The sequence below is a fragment of the Pteropus medius genome, unplaced genomic scaffold (genome assembly GCF_902729225.1).
Source record: "Pteropus medius unplaced genomic scaffold, Ma_sr-lr_union100, whole genome shotgun sequence".
NCBI lineage: Eukaryota > Metazoa > Chordata > Mammalia > Chiroptera > Pteropodidae > Pteropus > Pteropus medius.
Window position 1 is genome coordinate 23624224 of NW_024344378.1, and position 20359 is coordinate 23644582.

At 43.2% G+C, this 20359-nt stretch overlaps 1 protein-coding gene across 1 annotated transcript in view; it reads left to right on the forward strand.

Moving 5' to 3' along the window:
- The window catches only part of BLNK (B cell linker), a 73516-nt gene that overhangs the window by 24404 nt on the left and 28753 nt on the right, over window positions 1-20359 (forward strand). Inside the window, exons 3-5 of the mRNA XM_039871647.1 lie at window positions 2674-2723; window positions 13601-13641; window positions 18086-18242. Coding sequence (XP_039727581.1) covers window positions 2674-2723; window positions 13601-13641; window positions 18086-18242 — 248 coding nt within the window. The remainder of the gene's footprint in view (window positions 1-2673; window positions 2724-13600; window positions 13642-18085; window positions 18243-20359) is intronic.

A 20359-nucleotide genomic window follows, 5' to 3' on the forward strand; every position in this document is an offset into this window, starting at 1 on the left:
GTACCACCAATAGTGTATAAAAGTTAATTTCCTACCTCTTCAGAACAGAGTATCTTCATTCTTTTTGTTTTTTTCTAAACTTAAAAGTAAGAAATCACTTTTTGTGGTGTTTTTAGACTATAAAATGTGAGTCTCAATATGTATAAGTGATCATCATGAAACAGTTAAAACAATCTTCCACTCGTGAGACCATGGTCATCTCATAGAGGAGGAGAATTTGTTTTCATGTTCTACCCTGTGATTGGGAGAGGTGTGTGATCATTTTCATTTACTATTTCTGATACATATAGAATTTCATTGAAATGAAAGAACCTTGCTAGTCACTGTTTTAACCACTAGCAATTCTAGATCAATTAGCTCACAGTTTTACAATACATTAGTTTTCTCAATATTATGAATCCACTGTATAAAATGTCTATTCTGCGGTCAATCATACTTACAGCAGCCATGGAGCTCAATTTTTTCCAGGTAGTTTCTGTTGTATTATACCCATGGTCCCCAAAAACACTTTTATTTGGCAAACCATGTTTCTTCTCAACTTGGAAAATATGGATTCCACAGTCATTACCCTGGGTGAAGTCAATGCCCTTTGGTTCTAAGTGACATGCATTTCTTAGCTCTCATTCATAGTCAGGCAACAGGTGCCACTTTGAAAGGAGGAAGCACGGTTGAACACACTGGTTTCCTAACACAAGACCGTGACAGAGTTGTCACTGGTTCATGGCAAAATGAGAAAATAAGGACCTTGAAGTGTTGGGGGTTGGTGTGCAGCTGCTGGCTGCCTAGTGTGGCGCAAACCACACCTTTAATTTCTAGTTTGTGTTCAGTGACCAACAGTCATTTCTTATGTCTGTCGTTTATTCTGAGATGATGAGCTTCATACCTTTTGGAGTATTAAAATATCCTTTCTTTTCTTTTATGAAATGATGACAATATTGAGTAATAGTTGGTTTGTGCTTTTTGAAATTTCACCTGTCCATCTATAGACCTGGCACCACACCCAGTTTTGTTTTTGCTGTTCTTCCCTACAACTCCTTTGGTCATCTCTCTGGACCTCATCATAGCTCTAATGGTAATATCTTCCCGGCACACTCTCTGGCTTGCTATGAGAATTGAAGGAAATAACAGAGCCTTTGGGAAAACAAAAAGCAAAGTTTCTATGCAAATATAAATACTGTTATAAATACTGGTTTATAAGTCTTGTTTTTTGTAATCAAACACGAATTTCTGAACTGATTTTTCCCCCAAGAAATATGGTTTGTATGAAATGATTACCTCATATACTCCTTCTAAAGGATGTGATATTTTAGTAAATAAAGGCTACTAGATATAGGCTTTATTTATATATTTTTAAATTTTTAATTAAGTAAATCATTCTTAAATAAAATGGGTAGCTATTTTTAAAATAACAATTTACTATAAACCTTACCTATCTCAAATAATGGAGGGGGAGGCGTTGTCAGTACTTATAAAAAGCCTAAAATTTGGGATACATTTTTAAAACGTAATTTTAATTATCTTTTTAAATAAGTGAGGAAGGATTGTGAATATTCAGAACATTTTATATGTGCATGAAGATACTAAAGTAGTTTTGAAAGTGCTTGAAACAATTCAACTTCTGAATAAGCTAAATATCACAATCCCCAACCTGGAGACATTTATTGCTCACTTATTTAGCATTTTTTAAACCATTTCCCATTTGCCGCGAGAATATTCACCAACGGCACTTGGAGCTGCAGCATCTACTCTGACGTAACTGGCGGATTACAGTCTTAACTAAAAGTTTGCCACAAAATATCTCGCCTTTATTATTTTTTTCACATCGCACTAGCATAGCGATAGTTTTTGAAAACAAATGACATCATTCGATTCATAGCTTTCTGTTTTTAGTAGTATAGTGGTATCCCATTTACAAAATATAATAATTCTCGATTGCTGAAAATGTCAAATCCTAGAAAATGTAGCATTCCTACTTGCAATGTTAACATTGTTCTCGAACAATTATTAGCCGAAGATTCATTTGATGAACCCGATTTATGTGCATATTTCTGTTACATTAGGATTAGAGACAAGTTCTGTTTAGAAATAACTCCAAGAACAATTTTTATATTTTATTTTTACATTGAAACCCAGTCAGATTTGCTTCAGCCTCAAAAAAACTTGTTTATGTATAATTAAATTAAGGCTGACAGAGAGCTGCACTTTTTTTCTAAACGGGAAATGGGTTAAAAGTGCAGAAATAATTTGAGTCCAACCTACAACTGAAGTTCTCATTATAGCTATTTTTTCCTATCATTTAAAGCATTTATTAAGTTATTTATTAAAAGAGAATTCATCTTCTCTTACCGTCCTATTGACCAATCAACATTTATCTTCCTTGAACCTCTGAACGCAGTGCTTACTAGTATTCTGACCTCTCAGAGCCCTTTCTCAATTTGACTTTACCTTTTCCAAGTCACAGCCACACTGTGCACTGGTGAGATGGGGAGAGGTGGGAAACCTCTGATTAACGGCTTTGCTACATTTTCAATATATTAAGTTTTTCAATGTGATAGGTCCAAAAGGAGCCATTATTCTATTAGTTACCTATTATCTCTATATCTACTTATATTATGGGCCGCGACAACAGTTGTCCTACCCACTGACCATTTGTCTAATGGTTGTCATCTACAGGTTGAAAGTCAAAGCACCTCCAAATGTTCCTCGAAGAGACTATGCCTCTGGTAAGACTATTTCTAAAATACTTGGACTTTTGATTGATTTAATGTTTATATTTACTTCTTGAAAAGGGAACTATGTTCTACTCATATGAAAACAAAAGGTGCCCACCCTAATTTTAAGAATGACCAGATCTATTGGTCATTTGACTATAGTGGTGATGTAGTAGTCCATTATCCATCCATCTATTCATCCATCCATCCATCCATCCATTCATCTATTTATCAAATATTTATTAAGCATCTTCCATGTGCCAGGTACATACAAGGTCTTAGGTAGAAATACAGTGCTCAACAAGATAGCTCTAACTCCTCACTCACAGAATTTATAGTCAAAGAGGGAAGATAGATGATATTAAAAGCAATTACAATTCGGTGTCATCAGAAAGCACAAAAGTCTGTGGACGTACCCAGCAGCAGTAGCTAATCTAATCTGAAGTGGTGGATGTGGAGAAATGGGGAAGAGAAGACTTCTTGGACAAAAAGATACTTGAGTGGGGGAGGACATGGGAATAAATTATTGATGGCACATGGTTACTCAACCCCTTCTGAGTTTAATGCTGCAGCTCCACTCCAGTTAGGATCAACTTTGTCAAGGAAGAGGAGCTAGTCTTGAAATTGATAGCATTTATGGCAGTGGTGAGCTAAGTAAATTATTCAACATACTTTCCTTTTCTAGAACAGATGCCTTGGGAGGATAGGTCTAAAATCTTTCTCTACTGGCTTAAATGTAAAGATTTCCTGGACACAGACAGAGGGAAAAAAAAAACTTTCTCTCGAGCTAAAAAAAAAAAAAAAAAGAAAGAAAGAAAAGGTACTGTTAAGTACCCAAAGCTTTGATGGGAAAATTATGGAGTCGTGGAGTCTCAGATTTAAAGTCTCAGACGTCATACTATCTAACATCCAGTCCAATGCTTAAGCCTAGCCCACCGCTATACCACAAACAAAGCCCACTTTCTGTTTGGACATTTCCTGTGATGACCTCCCAAGTCCAGTCAAGGACAGACAGCCCTTGCAGGATATAGATGTGATTAATTTCCTGTGGCTTCCATAGTCTGTCTTGATGGCCACACAATACAAGTCTTTAAAGAAAGTGAAAAAAGAGTCGTTCTATCCAACTTCAACGATATAATTAAGAAGTTAGGTCATTTGAATGACCTTCAGCTGTTCCACACATATTGTGATTAACTCAACAAACATTACACGAATGTGTCCTGTATGATACTCAGTGTGCTAGAGATGAAGTAGGGAAAAAATTATAGTCCCTGACCTTAAGGTGCTTAATGACTAGTGGGGAGTCAAATAAAAAATGAGAATGACAACAGGTAAATATAAATTAGTAAACATGGTAACTACTCTGAAGGAAAATAGCAGGCACAGTGACAGGCGCACTGTGGGGTGGGGAACAACTTAAGTAAGTAGTCAGGAAGGTCTCTCTAAGGCAGTGACATTGAATTTCCTGGCCTGGGGGATGAGCTGGAACTTTTGCACTTTGTAGATGCTGGACACAGATGTTAGGAGCTCAGAGACAATTCTCAGGAACCTATGTATATGATATATCTCCTTTCCAGACAGATATCTCCTGATGATCCCCTCATATTAACTGTGTTCTCACTCATCCCCTTACCCAGCCCCCTCCTTTTCCTGTGTTTTTCTTGGGCAAAAGACAGGTAGCATTCATTTATTCATCTTTTTGCCTAACCCACCCCACACTGGGGGTCATACTCGATTCCTCCTCTTCTTTCTCCCTCTGTTAAAAAAATTAACCTCTAAATCCTATTAATTCTGGCTTTTAAGTATCTCTCAGATATTTTTGTCTCTCTAATCACATGGCTACAGCTCAGAACCTTGTCGTCTCTTGCTTGTCCTAATAGGAAAACCTTTAAGTAATCTCTTTAATTCCTAATCCTTGTGGTCCTCCCAATCCCCACCAGAGAATTGTTCTGAAACAGCTTTGCTTAAATATTCTCATAGCTCTACATCATCAAGGAGAGGAACTGCGAACCACTGAGCCTGCATACAATGTCCTTCAGTATCTTGCCACAAACTGGCTGTGCAACTTTGGACAACTCACTCTCCTCTCCTTCTCTGTATCATGCAGGGACTGAACTAGAATATCTGTCAGGTTCCCAACAATGCTAATACTCTACGCTCACACAAATCATTAGAGCCCAGGGCCCAATGATGAAACAAGCTTATCCTAAACTTCCCTGGCTTTAGGAAGTTGCATCTTTCAGTTTGTACTTAATCTCTCTTGGATCTCAGCAGAGTCTTCTCGGCCTTTGCTACTTCAAGTGCTGTCTTTAGTCTGCAGCATCAGCATTACCTGGGCGCTTATCAGAAATGCAGAAACTCTGCCCCACCCTACAACTGCGGAATCAGAATTTTGCATTTTAACAAGAGCTTTAGAGTTTTGAATGTATATTAAATTTGAGAAACCCTGCTATAAACCACTAACTCTGTCCTTACTGCTTCTCCCGAATCAAAAGACAAATCCATTGAAGTTTCAGGATCTTAGAAATTCATCCTACTGTTTCACAAACCAAAAGGGACTTGTCTAGTCTCCTCCACTCTTACACTCAGTGCCCGGAAAAGGTCCTTTTGGCAAAACCACCATCACCACCTGCAGTTAGTACCGCCTTTACCATTTCCCTCCTCACCACCAACTCATGTCCCAGGAGCATTTCCAGCTGCTTCCCCTGAGCCTCGGAGACCCTGAGCAGTTACAAGCCCAGGGCCTCAGAAACCATCCCTGTCAGCTCTTCCTAAACCCAGGAGTCTTCAAGGACCTCAGGGGTCCCAGTGCCTGGAGACCTTAGTCCACCAGACCTCCGCAGCCCCAGAGCCAGTCAAGTGCCCCTTGGAGGCCTGTGCAGACTTGGTCCACCCAAGGCTCCTGGAACGGCCCGACCTTTATCCCCCAGATGCTGAGATTATGTCCTTTTTCCAGTCCCGGAAGCAAATGGTTTCCCCACCCTCTAAGCCCTGCGAGTACGTTGACCTTCAGAGCACAAAGGATGGAAATGGCGAGCACCCCCCAGAGGTCAGCAGAAGAATCACCACAGTCCCTCCTCTAGTTCGACTACAGAAGGAAAAGGCTTGAACTATACAAAGAACGGAAGCCTGGATCTCCTACAGATGCAGATCAGGCCAGGGTGAAATCTGCAGCTTTCAGTTCAGACCCAGCAACCCTGCTTTGTCTCTGAGGAGGGACCACTGCCTGCAGGGACCTCATGGTCCACTGAACAAAATGTATTAAACACCAGCAGCTGGCATTCGGGAAGGGAAGATATCTAAAACATGTTGTATTTACTCTGGACCGGGCGTTAATCTGAGCTCTTTGCAGAGATTAGCTCATTTACTCTCTCATTAGCACCATTATGTGGAAATGACTATCCCAGTTTCCCGAATGAGGAAAAATGCACCTCAGGAACGTTAAGTAACCTGCCCAAGTTTACTGCAGCCACTAAAAGAAATCCACCCAGACTCCATTCCACTGTTCCTCCTTTTGACGCAAGCTGAAATGGTTACACTTTTCTGGGGCATTTCTTATTTTTCTGAAGGCCCAGAGCCTCTGCCATTAACACGAGAACCTGCTTTTCAGTTTGAACAGCCTCCTGTACCTTTGAAGTCTAAGGTCTGGCTCACTAGGGAGGAAAGGGGAGACCAGCCGTAGTGCCCCCAGAGTCTGCTGGAGTCGTTGCCGAAGCTATACTGGTCACTCCACACTGTACTCCATACTCAGCTCCATACTCACTACACACCATACTCAGCTCCCCACACTAAGTCTGACCGCTGAGAGGTCAGAACCGAATAAGGCCTGGGATCTGATATCCAAGGGCTGTTGTGATGTCCCCAGGAGGTCCACCTTCTCCCACCACTGATGTCATGCAGGGAGGAGAACGGAGCAATGGAACGGGGTGGGGAGAGGATGATACTTGCACAGGGATTCTTCGGTAAACACCACAGAATTATAGGATACGTACAACACCCCTTTGTCCTCGAAAGGAGTGAAACGTAACACTGCTTTTGCCCCCTGCCCTGGTGTCTTTAGTGAAGCCAGCGTTCACTTGGTTTTCTGTCTCCTCGTCTATACGCTTAACTGGTGGGACCAGCAAAGCTGACATGGGGAGAGCTGATTCCACATCAGTCCTACTTCATGGAACTAAGACTAGAGGAATGAAACTTGGACTCAAAGGTATTTTAAAGCCTAAAAAGTCCCAAAAGATCACCCCATCCAAGCTTTTCATGTTAGGAATAATAGGAGACCAGAGAGGTAAAGTGACTGCCCAACGTCACCCAGTTAGGTAGGTGATGACTAAGCCAGGACTATGTTGCCCATTCCTGCCCTCCTGAATAGGAGGGCCCCCTTGTTCACAGGGCTCTGGGTAGGGATAAATAAACCTATCGACAAAGGGAATTCTAAGAAGTATTTAGACTCAAACCACCTCTCCCAGCCAGCCTGGCTCGTGCCTTGGCCTCAGCTCCCCACACTAAGTCACATCCTTTTCTCCTCTCAGGGCATACCCAGTGGGCCTGTCCACTTACCACCTCCCCTGCAGCCTCTGTAGTTCTGCTGTCTGTTCTTTCCCCGCGTCTGTCTCCACCATTGCAGCAAGCCCACCTTCCTTCCTGCTTTCCTCCCTGCACCCACTGAAGTCCCATCATTCCCTGCATCCCACCACCAGCCCTGGAAGAGGAGAAATGCGATGACCCAGTGGCCCAGAGCACAGCCAGAGCAGAATCAGGGCCGCAATCGAGGCTGTATGTCAGACATGCTGCTGTGGAGTACACCCCTCAAAGCCCATGGCTGGAATGCCGCCAGCACTGACCCACAGTCTCTGGTGCTCCAGATGACCCAGAACTAAGAGGCTAAATTCACACCCTCACCTTCACCTCTTCACTCAAACTCTTGCCACAGAGCCTTACACTGTCCTTCCAGCCATACCCTCCCCTTCCCAAGACCCCCAATCTGGTTCAGCCTTTATCTCTTCATGGCTAAGTTACTCGAACACCATCCTTGCCAGTCTCCTCATCTTTATCTTGTCAGTGGTACCACATGGCTGGCCATGAATCTAGCTTTGTTTTCCCTCTCAGCATATTCTCCTATGACTCTCCAGTACAGCTCATTCATTCTGCTCACCATCTGTGCCTGAAGGATGCCCCCTTCCATCCCTCAGCTAAGCCCTGCTTCTGGGACTGACACACAAGCCCCTTTCTCAGCAGATGGAAGGAAGACACCCTCCTTCATCATCATCCTCTCACCCAAGTCCTGCTTATCCGTCAAGGCCCAATTAATCCCACTTCTGACACACAGCCTCATGTAACCTCTCAGCTGTCACTGAACGCATCCTTCTCGAACCTTCCCAGTACCTGGCCATGATTCCAGGTGCTGGGACACTTATCAGGAAATTTTACATTGCCCTGGTGTGTCTTCAGTCTGAAATATGACTGTTCTAGACTCTAGGTCTTTTACTACTGTTGTACAAGTGGATTGGAGAGAAGACCTTGGACTTTGGGGTCCTTTTGGCCTGGGGTGCATCCCTTTCCAGCTTTACCTCTTTTAAGCACTGTGTAAACCTAGAAAAGTTTTGTAACTTCCTAAAGCCGCAGATTCCTGATCTGGAGATTAGATTACCCTATCTTTCAGGTTATTATGAGAATTAAAGAGAAAGTAAATGAAAAGTAATAACTATTGTTTGCTGAGTCTTTACTATATGTCAGGTACTCCTCTAAACATTTTCCATATGTTATTTTATTTTCATTTTCTCAAAACCCTATGATATAGGTACTACTACTAACATCCATTTTAGTGATGAGAAAGTTGAGAACAAGAGGTTAAGCAATTTTCCTAAAGTCACACTGCTAGCAAGTGGCAGAACTGGGATTTTAAATAAGGAAGTCTGACCCCGGGTCCCAAGCTCAAAACCCTGTATCTCTCGGCCTAGAGCAGACACTGAGATGGAGCCATCGTGGCCATTCTCACATGTCTCAAACTACCAGGCGCTGTGCCCACAGGCCTGGGAGGGCCACATGAATCATAAAACCAGGGCCAGGCAAAAGGAGGAGTACCTCTATTGTGTGGCGTGCGATTATGACACAGTCAGTGGAGCATTAGCCCCAAACCAGGTACATGACACAATAGGAAAAGTTTTCCCTGACAAGGAGGTCCAACCAGCATCTCAGCTTCCTGGCAGGAGTGTGCAATCCCACACCCAAAATTAAACTACCCAGCCCTTATTAACCTTGAACTTACCCTCTCGAAAATTGTACCCACTACACTAGAGGCTTTCTTGGATTCATGTGTTTGTGGTAGCCATACTACATGGTAGCCATTAGAGTAAAATAGAATTGATTTTATTTTGAGAATTTATTAAGAATTGTTAATGCCCAAGATAAAAATAAGTAACATTCATACAGCATTTACTGCATGCCAGGCTTTGCAAAGTACTTCACATGTTTTATTATATTGCTTGATTCTCATAAAAACATGAGGCAGGCACTATTTGTATCCTTGTTTTACAAATTAAGCTTTAAACAGTTAAAGTTCTGGTTTATTGCCAAGCAGGTAGTAAAGAGCAGAGTCAGAATTTGAACCTGGAAACTTGGCTCTAAAACCACTATCGCACACTATCTCCCTGAGATGCTGGAAAACCACCCACTACTGTGGATATTGTGCTTTTCAGTCTGGACAATGGCCTGCAAGGTTGTGACTTTATAAATATGATGTTGTGAGTTGTCTGTGGGACTAGAAGATGGGTAGCTGGAGGAGGATGGGGCACCATCAAATAATCTTTATCACACGATATTTTTGTCTCTTTACCTCCTCAATGTGCCACAACACCTGAATTGGGTCATTCTTGTTTCTCTAAAGTTTTATCCGAATGCTCAGTGGAGGGCCAGGTGGTTCATAAATTTCAGCTGCAGGAGCCAACAGATAGCCAGACCTCCAATCCAGCCCTCATACTAGCTAACCAAGTGGCCTCAGACAGATTTTGCAACTTCTCTTAGCCCCAGTTTCCTTGACCGTAAAATAGAAATGATAATGGCACCTACTGCGTAGTACTATTTTGAAGATAGATGAAGAAATACATTTATAACACTTAAGCTAGTACCCAGCATATAGGAAGTGTTCAATAAATAGCACCTATTTTTATTATCTTAATTTTTATTCATTCGACTCATTTATTGGTTCGTCCCTTTATTAGTGCAGGAATTACAAATGCAGAATGCCATCCAGATACAAAGGTCGATTAAATAGGCCTTGCTTTTCAATACAGAGTAACACAAACAAATTAACTGGAGCACAGGGCAGAATGAAGCACATCTGACATCAAGGTGCCGGCAGCATCTAAGGGGGCCCAGAGGAAGGAGTAATGGGTTAAGACCAGAGGGACAGGGGAAGACTTTACGGAGGAAGTATAACAGGGATTTCCATAAAAGGAGGAACACGGGCTAGGGGAACAGCATGAGCAGAGCAGAGAACTATCAAATGTGCAGGATGGGAGAACAAGCCTTCAGGAAAGTGAACACGGGAAACTACAGCAAGAGAATTCAACGGAGGGACAGGAGGTAAAGGCATATGAATGTGTTAACACAGAGCCTTGACTCTATTCCATAGGGAACCACTGACGATTCTTGAGGAAAGAAACATCATGATCCAACCATTAAGAAAATAACTAGAAACAGGAGGAAGGACGATTGGAGAGGAAAGAGCGGAGACAGGAAAACTAGTTAGATGGCTGCTGTAACTGATCATAAAGTGGACCCCGACTCACTGAGAAGGTTCAGCAGCTAGAGTTGGCTAAGGCAGGGCAGTGTGTTTCATAAAGCCATTTTACAAAGGTTTCTATTTTAAAGGTTGAAACAAAAAGATCTTGTCACCTTAAGTGTTGATTTTCAATTATCCCTAAACTTAAGGTACTAAAAATGTATTCCCCCTCTGTGCCAGCTATTGGTATATTGGGAAGAGGACTTATTTGCCTATTCTTCTACAGTTTCTTGGTACACCCAAATTGTTGCAGTATACCATAATTTTGTATAAGTCAACTCAAAAAATAATTTAATAAGAATTATTTTTCTGTTAATGTCAAAGTCAGACCCATTATTTGGCTTGTAGAACGAAGCTCCTTCTTAGCGCCTATCGTGTTTATCCCAAGGGATGCCATTGCTTAAAATCTGGCCACTCTGATCCAAAACCTCCTTCCTGCTCCCATTTCATTTCCTCAATTCCTTTCCCTGTGCCTCAGTGGTAGCCAACTAGAGCTGGAGTCAGTGGTTTACTGTGGCAGGGGATAGAACCACCCCAAAAGGTTCTGTTGAGGTTCTGGTTGATTGAGGGGCTATCCTCTGGGCCCTCTAGTAGTGTCTTCTCAGTGAAGTGGAAGGGGAGCTGGGACCCTGCGGTACAGTCATTGGAGCCACTCTGCCATCTGGACTGTGTCTGGTTGATCTCCTACAGAGCAGAGTGAATTGTATTTAATCTCAAAGGTCAATTTATGTGATGAGATAGATGCTAAGCTTCTCAGACTCTAAATGTGTTTTGGAGAAAAAGGGGTAACATATTCTCCTTGGCTGTCATAATTCAGACCTATTTTATTCTTCAAGATCATAAACTACGTAAGACCTGTCATATCCATTTTATACTACACCTTGCAGAGCCTAGAATGGTGCCTGCACCCTGGAGCTCAAAGACAGGAGGCATCATGGCATTGGGGTTCGGAGCATGCATTTGGAAGTCAGCCTGCAAGGTTCACCTCCTGGCTCAACCATTTATTTATTTTTATTTTATTTTATATTCTTTTATTTATTTATTTATTTATTTATTTATTTATTTATTTATTTATTTATAACATTTTATTTATTTTCCCTCTCCCTCCTCCCCTCTAGTAACCACTAGTCTATTGTCCATGTCTATGAGTCTCTGTTTGTCCTGTTCATTTGTTGCTTTTAAGTTTATATCCCTCATATAAGTGATATCATGTGATTTTCAACCTTTTCTGTCTGGCTTATTTCACTTAGTATGATTATTTCGAGGTCCATCCATGTTGTTGCAAAGGGCAGTATTTCATCTCTTATGACTGAGTAATATTCCATTGTATATATGTACCACAGCTTCTTTAGCCAATCACCTATTGTAGGACATTTCATTTGCTTCCATGTCCTGGCCACCGTGAATAATGCTGCTATGAGCATCGATGTGCCATTATCTTTTCGGATTGGAGTTTTCAAGTCTTTGGGGTAAATGACCAGTAGAGGGATTGCTGGATCATACGGTAGATCAATTCTCAGTTTTTTGAGGAAACTCCATACTGTTTTCTATAGTGGCTGTACCAATTTGCAGTCCCACCAGCAGTATATGAAGGTTCCTATTTCTCCATATCTTCTCCAACATCTGTTATTACTTGTCCTGTTGATTATAGCTATTCTAAAAGGTGTGAGATGGTATCTCATTGTGGTTTTGATTTACATTTCCCTAATAGCTAGCGATGTAGAGCATCTTTTCAAATATTTGTTGGCCATTTGTATGTCCTCTAGGGAGAAGTGTCTGTTCAGGTCCTCTGCCCATTTTTTTATTTGATTGTTTGTTTTTCTGTTATTATTGAGTTGTATGAGTTCTTTGTAAATTTTGGATTTGAGGCCCTTATTGGAGGCGTTGCTTGCAAATATATTTTCCCATTCAGATGGTTGTCTCTTTACCCTTGTTGACGGTTTCTTTTGCTGAGCAAAAGCTTTTAAGTTTGATGTAGTCCCATTCATTTATTTTTGCTTTTACTTCCCTTGCTTGCCTTTGAGGTCAAATTCATAAAAATCCTCTTTTAAGTCAAAGGTCCTTGAGTTTAGTTCCTGTGTTCTTCTATGCATTTTATTGTTTCAGGTCTTATATTCAGGTCCTTAATCCATTTTGAGTTATTTTTGGTATGTGGTGATAGACAACAGTCTAGTTTCATTCTTTTGCAGGTGGCTTTCCAGTTTTCCCAGCACTATATATCAAAGAGGCTTTCCTTTCTCCACTGTATGTTTTTGGCTTTTTTTTCGAAAATTATTTGCCCCTACAAATATGGGTTTACTTCTGGACTCTCGATTCTGTTCCACTGGTCCGTGCATCTGTTTTGCTGCCAATACTATGCTGTTTTGATTACTGTCACTTTGTAATATAATTTGAAGTCGGGCAGAGTGATGCCTCCAGCCTCATTCTTTTTTATCAGGATGGCTTTGGCTCAACCATTTATTATCTGACCTTGAGAAAATGACTTATTTTCTCTAGGTCCCAGTTTCCTCATAAGGTTTTTGAGGGCTAGCTCTGATAATATTACCTGGCATGTAATAAAGCACTGGATGAAAAATTTCTTAATAAAAAGGTCAAAGTTATAGCCAGAGAGAATCTTTGAAGTTATCCCCTCATTTTATAGATCTAGAAACTGAGGCCCAGAGATGTTAGTTGTTCTTGCCCACTCTCCAACTAGTTAGGAACAGAGCCTGGATGAGAATTTAGGTCTATTTGACTTCCTGGCCAATGTTCCTACTATACCATCCACATATTGATTCAAAAAAATCCTTGGAAGCAACACAATATGGATTGCAGTTTCCTACTGGGTTACTCTAAGGTCCTCATAATGTCCCTTGACAAAGATAGACATGGGTCAGATGTACCACTTCTCTTTCCCAGTAAGACTTCTCTTAATGCTTTGACTTAAAAAAAAAAAAAAAAAAAAAAAGGATTCAAAAGTGAATGAGCATGACTGTAATAATCACTCAAGGCCAAGTAAAGGGGACTAGGAAGCCCAAGGCAGGGAAGGCAGGTCTGGGGTGCTTGTAGACAGGATGGAACTGGCCAACTGAGATTTACGCTTGTGCATTCTGCTTCCCCCATGCCATTTCAGAGAGCCCTGCTGATGAAGAGGAGCAGTGGTCAGATGACTTCGTAAGTATTTGCTCCTGGGAATAGGAGGGTACCATTTCCACCAGGGTCCGTGGGAGGCCTTTGTAAGAGCTTGCTTCCAAGTTACACGCTGGTAGTCAGCTGCACATCACAGAAAGGAGATGGCTGAGCTGGAAGGGCCACCTACAGACAAGACAGCAATAACCTCATAAAGGCTGACTTGAGCTAGCACCACTATGTGCCAGGCCAAGCCTCATCTAATCTTCACCACAGCCCTCTGAGTAGGCATTCTTATCCCCATTTTCTGCTGGTATTCAGCTTATTCACTAGCATGGCCAAAAGAGATGTTAAAATGTTTAAAAATGTCCATATCATTTGGCAAATGCCTCTGTCCTGAATTTCCCAGTACCCATCACCTCCTGGCCCCTGTCCAGGAACCCCAAACAAATCAATAACTAAAGAGTCAACGTCTGGCACATCAAGGGACCTCTAGGACACTCTGTAGGGCCATGGTCAGAACCTGGGCTGTATTAGTTGTTAAACATTTTGAATATCAGCCCTGCCATTTTACAGGTGAAGAAACCAAGGCATCAAGGCATGGAGACTTTAAGTAACTTGCATTTCCAAAATTCACACCCAGGCCCTCAGATCTCATAGACCCAGGCTATTAAACTCCAAGTTGTTTGCTGTGACCAAGTAGACATTAGCAGAGCATCGGGGACCACAAAGTGAGAGAGGGGACCTGGATATGAGGGTGGTATATCAGAATTAACTATAATCCTCTTTAAGGTGCCTCTGCAACCCACGGGGCCCCAGCAGCCACTTTTGTCTTAGACTGAGTCTTATAGGCATAAGACATCCTGAAAACTTTTCTTTACAACAATTATTCCTTACATATCAAATTCATACAGAATATCAGCCTGCTCCAATCTGTAAATTATATATCTGGAAGGGATCTGAGAGGGTCTCCACTCAACAACACACCATATAAGGAAACTGAGGCCAAGAGAATAAAAATGACTTGCCCATCGTCACTCACTCAGTGGCCCAGAATGAGAACCCAGGACCCCTGTCCAGTACCCAGAAATGAGCCTGAGCCCAGTTCCATGTTGTGTACACCATCTGGAGTTTATTCAGAGAAACAAGAGACAGGAGTTCCTTCCTGCAGAAAAAAAAGATTTTTTAAGAGGGGACAAGATGGCCTCTCTAAGGGTCACTTGGGCATGGAGTTATTTTCCAGAGCCCAGCAGTCCCTGATCCCTCCAGAGCACGGCAACTGCGCCCCCTGCTGGCAGCACGCATGAAGCTATATCTGAATCAAAGTTAAGAAGCTGGTCTTCACCTTGAGCTAAGCCCAGAAAACAGCTTACTGTCTGGATAAAAAGAGCACACAGTGGGGACTTAGAAAGCACAAAATAAAATCAGCCTGAAGAGGAGGGAATGACTCTCAAAGTCTGACCACCAAAATCAAGGTACCAGCTATAATGAGGACTGAGTAAACATTCACTCACGATTACTTTTATGTTATTGGATTCCCATTACACATAGAATGAAACCCAAGCTTGTTGCTAACACCTCCAGGCCTGATGAAATCTGGCCCCTGTGGACCTGTCCAGCCTTCCTTGAGCCCCCTCAGCAAGACCTTGTTCATCATCCCAGATACACAGGTCTGCCCTCAGTTCCTACAACAGAGAGCGGTCCTGTCTTCCTCAGCCATTTCGGACTCATGGTCCTTGAACAGGAGAAGGAAGAAGGAGCAAAGAGAAGAAAGCAAAGAGAGTCCCCATTCTTCCTTACTTGGTTGGCTCCTTCTTGTCCTTCAGGCTTGGTTTAAATGTCTCCTTCTCAGGAAGGCTTTCGGGTATCCCCATCCAAGATAGAATCACTCCTCCCGCTGCTGTCTGCCTCAGGACCCTGTTCAGCACCCTTAAGTGCATCTGTCACTAGTGATAACTTCTTATCTGTTTGATGATTTAATTATTTACTACTCACTATTTGTTTGTCATTGGTCTTCCCTGCTAGAATATAAGTTCTATGAGGTCAGGGACTATGCTCAGAGTCAAGCACGATGCTTAGCACATAGTAGTTACTCAACAAATATTAATAAATTAAATGAATGAATGGACAATTGTGTCTGATTACACATTCGCTTCTTCAAAGTTTCCATCAGATCATCTAATGTATTGCACTTGTTCAAGTATTGAATGAATACATGAATTTTGTTTCCAGAATTGAGAATAATTGGAGGAAAAGGGGACTTTTCTTTAACTGTCTCAGAAGTTTGAACAGATTCCTTTTTTATTCTCCTGATAAAAAAAGGCATTCAACACATTCCACTGTGTTTGAAGGAGGAGGTGCTCACGGTACATCTCCCATAGAAAAGATTATCCAAATGAAGGGCCAGCCCAGCACTTCTCTTGAGCACCTATTTCCTCCTCCTCAGTCCCTTCAGAGCTCAAGACAGGAGCTCAGTTCATTCATTCACTCCACAGCTGTTTAGTAGGCACCAACCCTGGAGGAGGTCCTATGCTGTGTCCTCATGGGGGTTACCATCGGTAGGCAGCCCAGTGTCAGAGGAACAGGTGCCAGGAACAGCTGACGTGGAGTCTCTCTTCTTCAACCCCTCTGCCACCTCTGCCACTGAGATCCTCTCAGTCAGGCTGCTCTGCCTGAGGAGCTTCAAGGACTCCAGTGTCCTCCCCCGTGTCCACACTGTGCCTCAGCTGCCAGGTAATTAAGTCTCAGAAGCTCCTTTCCTCATCCATGAAAACTGACACAAAGTGGGGCCCCCAAATGGTCTCCCACTCTGGCACGTGTGTCTGGGTACCCGCTGATTCCTTCACTTTCCAGATGTTTATTAAAACACTGCTCCTCAGCACTTGTACTGATGACTGCCTAGGAGGCCGCCACAGCAGCGATCAGGTCCATGGCCTGGATGAGGAGGCCTTCCACCACCTCATGCCAGACGAGATTAGCCTTGGGAAGCCAGGCCCCGGCCCTGTCAAGCCTCCCGCTGGACCACCCTTCACTCCCACTCTAGCTCCTCAGCCTTCTGCCTGAAAATAGTCATCGTCTTCTCCAGAACCCAGATGGCAGACTCACATTACTCAACTCCTCTGTGCCTCAGTTTCCTCGACTATAAAATGAGGGTTCTAAAAAACAATCTCATGTGATTGTGGTGAGGAGTAAATGAAGTATGCAGTATGGAGAAATGTTGCTATAATAATAATAATAATAATAAATATTTATTATTATTATTATCATCCTTTTATTCCCTTTCCCAGCACTCCTCCAAACACCTCAGGGAACACTCTCTTTTCAGCTTCCTTTCTCATTCCTATCTCGCTCTTCACCTTATTCTTCTCTCCTCGTCTCCCTACAGACTGAGGAGGAAAGCACAGTCCTCACTCGTGTATTCATTCATTCATTCATTCATTCATTCATTCCAAACATACCGAGCTCCTATCACGTGCCGGCCCTGTCACAGGTCCTGAGGCTACAGCAGGGAAGGAAGCGCCACACTCGCAGCACGTATACCTGCATCAGTGTCATACAGTGGCAAGTAAAGGAGACAAGCCGAAGGGCAGGTATATCTTCCATTCATTGGAAAATCATGTAAGGATCATGCATTGTGTCAGGCAGTCCGTGGGGGCAGTGGACACAGAGGTCAGAGGACCTCTTAAGTCCCGAACCAAATATTTCTTCCACATGAATATACAATATACATATGCATGCCATATACATAAACTATCTCTGAACAAAATGCACAAGAAGCTAGTAACTCTGCCTCTGGGGAGAGGAACTGAGCGGCTGGGAAGAAGACGTCACTATATCCTTCTGAACTGTTTGAACTTTAGACCATATCAATGTATTTTTCATATTAACTTAAATAAAATTTCTTTTATATTTAAAAGAAAAAAGGAAGAGAGTAGACTCTGAGTCAGTTTGAATCCTAGTCCCTACGGCTTCCCAGCTCTGTTTAAAAAAACAAAACTTTTTTTTAAACCTCATCTCCTCAGAGGTATCTATGTATTTCTGTGTATCTCCTTATCCTCTCCTTATTAAACTTACTTTTTCCTCAACTGTCTGCTTTTATAATAAATAAAACCTGTTGCTTATTCTATTTTATTAGGCCCTTTTTCTGTCTTCTTAAAATATATTTTCTCTCCGACTGTTCTTCTTTGCCCACACACAGAGTTGCAGCCACCCTGCCGGTTAAATGGTCCACCTGTCGGCCCCCCCTCCCCCCTGCAAGATAGTGGTTGAGGTGATAAACTCTGCGACAGGTGGACCATTTAACCAGCAGGGGTGCTGCAACTCTGTGTGTGGGCTTTGCCTCTACTGGCTGCCTAACCTGGGTGAGCCAGCCTCTCCAAGCCCTGCTTCCCCCTCCTGACTTTGGGGGAGTAGCTCTGGTCCCCTAAGGCAGGAGCCATCCTGACAACTAAGCACAGAGGGGCACTGAGCAAGGTGTCTGTAATTGCAGGACAGCGATTATGAAAACCCAGACGAGCACTCTGACTCGGAGATGTATGTGCTGCCCGCCGAGGAGACAGGGGATGACAGTTACGAGCCACCACCTGTTGAGCAGGAGACAAGGACAGTTCACCCAGCCCTGCCCTTCGCCAGGGGCGAGTACGTAGGTGAGGCCCTGGGTGCTCAGCCCTCTGGGCAGCGGGGAGGCGGGGGCAGGCCGAGGTTGGTGGGCACCTCCCACTCACCTCCTCCAAGTGGGTCATCTGGTCACTCACAGGTAATGGAGCCCCAGCTGGCAAGCTTGCCCATTTGAGGAAAGGTATCCTTCCTAAATTGGGAACATTGAAAACAGGTGAAAGATAAATGAGCACAGCTGGATGGTTGCTCCCAACTCCGGACAGTCCCTTGACAAATCAACCCTGAAATTAGTCCCTACTTCTCTTTCGGCTTCCAAAGCTCAAGGTTCTGGAATTTCTCCTGAGACATCTGTACAGGGCAAGGATGACCGTCAAGGGCCCCAGTGTCTGCTAATACCCCTCCTTCCTCCACGGTTGCCCCACATTGGCCGGCTGCCACACACTGAATCTAGACTGTGGACTTTTAACTGGGGGCGAGGGTAGCGGTGAGCAACTCTAAGCCTGGAATTAGCCTCATAGGTTAAGTGGACACAGCTCAAGTCTGGTCTCTAGGCCTGCGAGTGGCTTTTAATGTCCCACAAGAAGTCTGTGTTCCAGTCTTTGGAGGGGATGTGTCGGTGATAACCACAGTGATGCTTACATATGTACAGAGTGCCCCTACCTGTAAAGGGCTCTGTGTCCATTATCACTGTCATTAGCTGCCTCCTTAAAGCCACCGGGCACTGGTGCTTCATGCCACGATTAATCTATTGAGCACCTACTATGTGCCAGAGCTATGCTAAGCACCGAGCATTCACCAGTAAGCAAAACGGACATACTCTCAGACTTTTGATAGTTTACAATTTGGTGCTTTCCGGTCATGGCCTAGTGCACCCTCTCAATAATCTTATGAGAGAAGTATTCAGCCCTACCCTACAAAGAAAGACAGTGAGGCTCAGAGGAGTGAACTAACGATCCAGAGTTTTATAAGTGGTGGAGCTGGGATGCGAGCCAGTCAGCCCAGCCTCCAAATCCACTCTCTTCATCATTCTGCTCTACACACCACCCACCAAATTTTTAAGTGACCTTGTTCAATCATCTCAACAACCCTGGGAGAGAAGGGTCTGTGCTAGGCCCATTTACAGACCAGGAAACCACAATTCAGGATGGTTAAGTGTCTCATTCAAGGGCACATTCTTCAAAGCCTCTCTTGTGTTTTACTACTTCTGATGAGCTTAAATCTTACATGAAGAAAACTAAGTACACTCCAAGAGCTGCAAATAAAACTGACAGAGTTCTAGGCATAGCAAAGTGGATGCCCTCGTGCCTGAGCACGGATATACCACCTAGAAAGAGGCTTCTGAGGAGGCATCAAAATATGCAGTTAACCACATACCTTCAACGAGGCAGACGACGCGTAGGCTGAGGGCAGGAGCAGGCGCCACGAGAGCAGAGCTGACATGACAGGCAAAGGAGGTGAATGCATCAAGCTGGGGGTGGGCTGTGGCAGGAGGAAGCAGCAGGAAGCCACTGTAAGTGCCTGTGCTGTTCCCAGGATAGGAGCACACCAGGTTATTCCTATGCTAAGATTTTCCTACAGTGAATCAGTCCAAGTCTGTGCTCACAGAATGAACTGGGTAGATGCCATGTTGCCTAAGTCCTCCACCACATTAACTGGGTAATATTAGTTCTATTAGTTAGGTGTCGACCCTGCCAGACACACTGCTGTCACTGCTTCCTTCCTGATCCTTATAACAACTCTCTGCAGTGGATATGATGATCTTCATTTTAAAAATAAGGAATGTGACGCCCCAGCAAAGACATGGTCCATGGTCTACAGCTATGCCACCCTGAACAAGCCTGATGTCTGATCTCGGAAGCTAAGCAGGGTCAGGCCTGGTTAGTACTTGGATGGGAGACCTTCTAGGAAGACCAAGTGCTGTAAGCATTAATAATAATAATAATAATAATAATAATTAATAAATAAATAAAATAAGGAATATGAGTCCCAGAGAGGTTGAATAATGAATAACTAATCCAAAGAAGCACAGCTGGTGGGTGGCAGAGCAGGGGACCGAGCTCAGGGCCATTTGGCTTCAGAGCCTGATAGCTTCTGAGGACAGTCTTGGATGGGAAGAACTCACGGGTCCTCCATGAATTCTCTCTCC